Source organism: Mus pahari, chromosome 13, assembly GCF_900095145.1.
Source record: "Mus pahari chromosome 13, PAHARI_EIJ_v1.1, whole genome shotgun sequence".
Classification (NCBI taxonomy): Eukaryota; Metazoa; Chordata; class Mammalia; order Rodentia; family Muridae; genus Mus; species Mus pahari.
This window is the reverse complement of record NC_034602.1, coordinates 7,414,303-7,422,033: the sequence shown is the minus strand read 5'-3', so window position 1 is coordinate 7,422,033 and position 7,731 is coordinate 7,414,303. Positions and strand designations below refer to the sequence as shown.

Below are 7,731 nucleotides of genomic sequence, written 5' to 3'. Positions count from 1 at the left end.
CTGCCTCTGCCTCCTGAGTGCTGGAATTAAAGGCATGCGCCACCACGCCCGGCCCAATGTTAGTTGTATTGGCAACTAAAGCTTTTAACTGCTGAGCCATCTTTCCAGACACACACACACCCACACACCCTTCCTTCTGTTTGGAGACAAGATTTTGCTGTGGATACTGAGCTGACCTGGACCTCTGTATAGCCCAGACTAGTGGTCTCAGATTTTTTTTCTTTTTTTTTTTAGTGTAGAAAAGGTAGAAGCAGGGTAATTAGCATTCAAGACCAGCCTGAATTACATGAGAACTTGTCTCAACAGAACTGTTTATAAATACATTTTGTTTCTGAGAGCAGTTTGTTAGCTTTTCCAAAGTATGGGACCTTATTTCTGGTAAGGTGTAGAAATTGTAATCTATCACATGACTTAACTTTTGGCTGCTGTCTGTCAAGATGGATCTCATATACCTACCCTAGGATGACCTCAGGATGACCTTGAACTTTTGGTCCTTCTGCCTCCCTGTTTATAGATTTCAGTTATATAATATATCATTAGGCTCGTGCAGTGCTGGGGATTGAGTACAGAGCTTCTTGCATGCTAGGTAGGCATTCTCCCAGCTGAGCAATGTCTCCAGCAATTTGTTGTCTGTTTTTAGAGGGCAAACTTGGTAGGTAGCTGCAAATTGCTTTGTTCCTCTTGAATGCATGATCCTTTTGCCTCCATCTATAGTAGTGGGATTATATACAAATGCTACTTACTTTTTTTTGTTTTTGTTTTTCAAGACAAGGTTTCTCTGTATACCCCTGTCCTGGAACTCACTTTGTAGACCAGGCTGGCCTCTGCTTCTGCCTCTGCCTCCCAAGTGCTGGGATTAAAGGCGTGCACCACCACACCCGGCACAGGTGTAACTTCGTATTCCCAGTTTATTACATGTGTTGATTTCCTTATGAATGCTCTAGTTACATATTAATTTCCTTATGGAGCCCTTAGTTGATACTCTTAAAGCCCCATGCATAAAATATTGCCTGCCTTATAAGATTTAGTGATGAAGTCTGTAAAGGCTCTATTGCAGTGTACTTTGGCAGTGAGGTATAGACACTCTGGCTAATAAGAAAGATACATTTAAGCCAGTTGAGATGGTTTATAAACCTAAATCTCAGCTCTGAATGGTGACGCAGAATGATTACAGGTTTGAGGATGCCTGTGTAAGTTAGCAAGGCTTTATCTCAAAAGTTTAGGAAAGCCTAGAAATATTAACTCAGTGATTATCTAGTATGCAGGAGACCTTTAATTCAAATCCCAGTGCTGGAGAAATGGAAAAAGAAGGGCACATTTTGGTGTGTATTCTCAGGAATAAGATTAGGCCTGGTTTGATTCCATTGTTAATCTCCTAATAGGTGGTTATAATATAAAGTAAAAATTATGATCTTTGGAATGTGGGTCCTAGCTGGCAAAGTAGGTCACTAGGGACAGGAGTAGAAAATTATACCTCTCTCTTTATTTCTCTCTGCTCTGACAGTCTCACTATGTAGCTCTGACTGGCCTGAAATTCGCTTGAGACCATAAACTCACATTTCTGCTTCTGAGTGCTGGCATTAAAGGTGTATGCCTCTGCCCAGCTATGCTAAATACATTTTCCAAGATAAGCTGTCATGACTTATTAAAGTTTTTTTTTTTGAAGTATGAAATGCTAGAATTTTCACTTGTAATTTATAGTATAGTAGGACTCTTAAAACACTAAGCCTGGAGTGGTGGCCCTTTAATCCTAGCACTTGAGAGGCAGGCAGGCAGATAGTTGTCTGAGTTCTGGCCAGCTTGGTCTACAAAGCAAATTTTAGGACAGCCAGGCCTGCATAGAGAAACCCTGTATTGAAAAAGAAAAAGGGGGAGGAAATGAAAAGGGTATAACCTTAGTGGTTGGAGGCCGCAGAGATGGCCCAGCAGTCAAGAACATATGCTCTTGTAGAGAGATCTGAGTTTGGTTCCAAGCATCCACTTCAGGCAGACCACAAACACCGGTGACTCCAACACCTGGGGAAATCCATGCCTGCACTCACTACCACCCCCAACATAGTCATTTTGTATTTTTTAGTGAGTTAGCCAAAAGAAAAGAGTGAATTTGTTTAATATTTTCTATTGTATTAAATATTTTTACCCATTGTATTGCTAAGCAACAAAAATGCTTTTACCTTTATGTAATAGCATTGGGCAATATAAAATTTTTTTTTACTCCTTTATTTTTTGTTCCTATTTTGTTGTTTAAGCCCTGTTGAGACTGTAAGGTGAGAAGAGTGGGATATAGAACCAAACAGTAAAGCAGGAACCAGGGTAGATACTGGACCAATAGCAAAGGACACCATGCTATTTGGAGATTGAAACAAAGGTTATATGTTGTGTTTTTGAAGTATGATGCTCTGCACTTGAAATGCTTTGATCCATCTGACCTTCTGTGACTCAGGCCTGCAGGCGAGTAAGTCAAAGAATGAATGAGAGTAGCAGTTGGACCAAGTAAGACTTACTAGATAGAAAAAGACAGATTTTATAGTGTTTTATTACAAGTTCACACAGCAGTTGTTTCTCAGGGAGAACAATAAGATAAGGCACTTCACAGCTTTGGATGTGGTGGTGATCATTTGTAATCCTAGAACGCAGAAGCCAGAGGCTTGCAGTTTCCAAGCAACTGGGTTTTCAAATTCCACAGTGGCTTTTACAAGCATGTTCCATGTTGAGTGTATTTCTAATAGGGTGGTGTATATGCAGATGCCCTTAGGCCAGAAGAGGATGTTAATCCATCCCCCTGGAGCTGCAGTTACAGGCAGTTGTGAATACTGGTAACTGAAAGAAACTGGTAACTGCTAACTCTTTTTTTTTTTTTTGGTTTTTCGAGACAAGGTTTCTCTGTATAGCCTTGGCTGTCCTAGAACTCACTTTGTAGTCCAGGCTGGCCTCGAACTCAGAAATCCACCTGCCTCTGCCTCCCGAGTGCTGGGATTAAAGGCGTGCGCCACCACGCCCGTCAACTGCTAACTCTTGGAAGAGTTCTTTTTTCACATGTTTCTAGAAAGTGAAGTATCACTGTGCTGTTAGGGTGTGCGCTATTCTCTGTACTTTACGTTTTAATGAATTATAAAGAACACACTAACTTAAATTGTTTTGGTGTAACATTCTAGCAAAGAATGGCTCAAGAAGTACTCACCCATTTAAAGGAGCATCCTGATGCTTGGACACGTGTCGACACAATATTGGAGTTTTCGCAGAACATGAACACGAAAGTAAGCAAGTGGTGGTTTAAAAATCATTATTCTTTTCTTCCAGTCGTAAACTTTGAGGAAGGCATCTCATTTTTAGTATTAGCAGTTGTTACCAAATCATTTTATATTGCTAACTTATTTCAGAATTTCTCTAAAGCTTAGAATTCTTGCAAATAGTCCTAAGAATTATGAAGCTTTTATAATTGGGACTAGAGTGCAAGGTGGTTTTTTTCTTTTTGGGGGTGGCTGGGTATTTTTCCATTTTAGAACATGTATAGAGTAAGTTGTAAAAGTTATTCAGAGATGAGCTATAAAATTATTTTGGGCAATTAATACAATATAGGTTAGGCACCACCAACACCCAGTAGTATGGACAGCTCAAAATCCTACTCCGTGGTACTAGTATTTTTCAATGAGACAGCACTCAGTTCTTATTTGCACTTGAAAATGTTATAACTCAGGGCTTTTTATTTTTATTCTTTTATTTTTTTTTTGGCTTGAGTTTGAACAGAAGGGTTGATCAAAATGTGTTTTGACTGTTTAATGCTTGGTGATTCACGCTTCTCTTTAAACGCCTTAAAGTAATAAGATGCCATGGCACTCTGTTTAATACACAAAGGGTTTCTACTTGATATACATTGTGTTAAAACAGAAAAATCGCCATGTGCACATCTGTTTATGAGACCAGAGTGTGTTAGTTAATAGTTTTAAAATATTAATTAGTTTTGACATCTTGTAAATTTTAAGGCAAAAATACAGCCCAGAACTTCCTCAAAGTGCTAACATTAAGTAACATAACAGTGTTTGCCTGTTTGCTTGCCTGGTAAATTTTGCTTTTTATACTGACAGACATTACTAATGTTTAAGTTGATTTATCAACAGTATTTTTAAAAACTCAAATTTGTCTTGTGAAAAATGAGATGATTAGAGGAACAGAAAGAAAGCAACAGGTAAAGAATTCTTCAATTTACATAAATTACAAATGATTTGGTGCTAAATTTATGCACTATGACATTTGGCTTTTATGCAATCATTTTTTTTCTTTAAAGATGTTAACACTACCTGATATTAATCATAATGTTCCATTATGTTGATTGCTTGTAATAGGAAGAAAAGGGGTGTCTTCCTGTGCAACTGACACAGCTAGGCTTTGACGGCAGGCCTCCACAAGGTCTACCCTTTTGATTCCCTTTAACTGAATTCTGTTCATCAATTGTTTTTGTTTCATGGGTGGTGGGTGGGGAAGGGGAACTCAATGCATAAATACGTATTTCTAAGGGCTCAGGTTTCTGCCATAGGGATCATTTCATGCATTTGTTTTTCATGTAGTCTTTGCTGTTATCTGTCCCTCATCTTCATAGCTCAGCAGTGGATTATTCAAGTTTTGAGATTTAAAGAAGTAGGGTTTTTTTGTTGTTGTTGGTGGTGGTTGGTTTTGTGTGTGTGTGTGTGTGTGTGTGTGTGTGTGTGTGTGTGTGTGTGTGTGTGAGAGAGAGAGAGAGAGAGAGAGAGAGAGAGAGAGAGAGAGAGAGGGGGGGGGGGGGAGATTTGGTTATGTTCTATCATTTATGAAAAAGAAATTTATTTTCCCAAAGGAACAAGGATTCTCTTTCCAGATTTCTTATCCAGAGTCGTTAGGCTGTTAGGACGTAGATTGTGGTGATGGGAACACCTTTGACCATGTGTAGGATCCTTTTATTGGGCTCCAGTCCTCAAATTAAAATCATGTGTTCAGTAAGTGGATCCTACTTTTATAATTGTTGAAAGGGTTTTAGGTAGTAAATTAATTAATATTATATAACAACACATTAATCATTAATAAGTGAATGAATAAATATGATAGTAATTATTGAGAAACAATAATAAGGTTAAGTAAAATAAATATCTTAAGAGGTTTTTTGTTGTTGGTTTTTTGTTTTTGTTTTTAAAGTCTGTTGTATTTATGGTGTTTGTTTCTTGGTGCTCCATGGGTCTTTTTAGTTGGTTATTAGCAAGAGGACATGTTCTGTAACAGTTAGGTTTCTGCTTTTTTTTTCTTTTTCTTTTGAATCTTTAGGTAGTGTGATTTGTGCTTGAAAAAATTTATAGAATAGTAAGTTTTATGCTTAGAGGAACTTTTATATGCTCTGAGCACCAGTTCTGCAGAGCTCCTGACCAGGATAGTAAGCTTCACTACTGCTGATTATGAAATACTGCAGTGACATGTATTAATTTCAGATTTTGTTTTGGCCTCATTCTTATTTTAGATGACTTTAAGGAATGTTTCGCAAATACAGAGTTTGAGTAGAGATTGCAAAAGAAAATTATTTTTGTAAAGTATGGAATATTAAAATGAAAGAAAACAGCAAAAACATTTAAGCACAATGTAGTTTGGGACAGTCTATATTGTGCTGTGGCTAATATGAGCATTTATATGATCCCTTTGGTTGAAATACTAATGCTCCTATTTTATTGTGTAAATGACTAACAACTTTAAAGATGAACTCTTATTCTCAGCCAACACTTGCAATCTGAGGCTATGTCTGTGTGAAAGTTTACCTTTCAGGTATTACAGCTGGTTTTTGGAATGCCAAAACTACATTTTGGTTCCTTTTCTTTCTCCTGCCTATCCACACTAATTGGTCATAGTAATAATAATTTTAGGTAGTAAATCCCGGAGCATTATAAATTCTTACATATTGCTGACTGTTTAGAGTGCATAAGCAGTGGGAGGGATAAAATGGATTGAAAGTGGTATCTGTTATTTAACATTTTCACAAATGTAATTACAGCTTCCATGTTTTTAAGGAATACCTGAAAGGTAGATACAGATTGCAACATGCATTTGTATTTTGACTGTGCACAAAAGTTTATCTTTAAACTAGTAGAAATAGAAACTGCATAAGGGTGGGGCTAAAATTGAAAATAAACCCATGGGTTTGTCTTGCTGCTCCTTTAAGTAACACACCAGTGATGCTTAAACCCTCTATATAGAATATATCTGTGACAGACAGTACTTAATATTTGGCTGAAAGCTTGTAACTCCTAGAGGGTGGTAAGAAGCTTGATAGCATCCAAGCTTCTAATTTGTTAGGAGCCTGGTTGTGTTAATGTGTGAGCCCATGAGCAGTCACTTACACTATGAATTCCTATTTGGCTGTTATTTTTCCCTCTACAGACAAATAAGCCCATTTGGCTGCTAAAGGGCTTTTTATTTGGTTCTTCCTCCTGGTGTGAGCATGTATAAACAGCAGGACGTTACATAGAGTAGTAAACAGTAAATGAGGAAAATGCATGAACTCTCAGCTTAGGGGTGAATAGATCCTTGTTTAATATATGTAATTAAATTTGATAGCATAATGTTTTTGAAATGTTAGCTATAAATGTGTGAGTGTCTGTCAATTTGTGAATCCTGAAAGGTCCCAGTCCTATGCCAAGAAATTCACATAGTTCTGTTCTCCAATTTTCAGTACTATGGACTACAGATTTTGGAAAATGTGATCAAAACAAGGTGGAAGATCCTTCCAAGAAACCAGTGTGAAGGTAGGAAACACCTTAAGGGAAAACAATGCAGACTTTGTCTCCTGATGCTTTTATTACAGTTGAGTTGATCAATGTTATATGGCAGGATCTATTAGTATTGTCCTGCAAGCTATCTTTTAGAGGAAAGAGGCAACCACCACTTTAGTTAAATCTTGTACCTCTGAATGCAGGCAGGATGATTGAGAGTGCAAGTCTTGGGCTACTCAAGATTCAACTCAGTTTAAAAAAAAGAGGGTTAGTATAATGGCTTAGCTGGTAAGACACCTGTTTCTCTCAGACCCCTACATTGTTACCATCAGGACACAGCACAAACACCACACACACACCCTGCTGCTTAAACACATGCACACAATAACTAAAGAGCAAAGATAAGCTGTTAAAATGGTTTAGTGAATAGAGGTATACTTTTACCAAAGATGACCATGCAACTTCAACCCCCTGGACCTATATATACAGGAACCAACTCCTGCAAGCAGACCAGCACATGAAGCTGTGCTATTGAAGGACCTATCCCCACACCTGTGTACACAGAAGAAATGTTAATAGTTTTTTTTTTTTTTTTTGGTTTTTCGAGACAGGGTTTCTCTGTATAGCCCTGGCTGTCCTGGAACTCACTTTGTAGACCAGGCTAGCCTCGAACTCAGAAATCCACCTGCCTCTGCCTCCCGAGTGCTGGGATTAAAGGCCTATGCCACCAGGCCCGGCTATGTTAATAGTTTTAACAAAGCCCCTGACTTAGACTTGTGAGTGATGTGTCTGCCTTCACATTTTATGTGTACCATGTGTGTGCAGGTGCCTTCGGAGGACAGAGGTTGGTGGATCCCCTAGAATTAGAGTTACAGCCCCAGACAGCTTTGAACTGACTGGGTGCTAGAAACCAAACCTGGATTCCCTGAAGGAGAAGGGTGCTTTTTTTCTTCTTTTTCTTTGTTTTTTTTCCCCCTTTTGAGGGAGGGTAGGCAGAGTTAGTTTG

General features: G+C 38.2%; 1 protein-coding gene across 1 annotated transcript in view; it reads left to right on the top strand.

Moving 5' to 3' along the window:
* Xpo1 (exportin 1) overlaps positions 1 to 7,731 on the top strand; it is a 45,192-nt gene that overhangs the window by 10,391 nt on the left and 27,070 nt on the right. The window contains exons 3-4 of the mRNA XM_021211326.2: positions 3,156 to 3,257; positions 6,686 to 6,758. Coding sequence (XP_021066985.1) covers positions 3,156 to 3,257; positions 6,686 to 6,758 — 175 coding nt within the window. The remainder of the gene's footprint in view (positions 1 to 3,155; positions 3,258 to 6,685; positions 6,759 to 7,731) is intronic.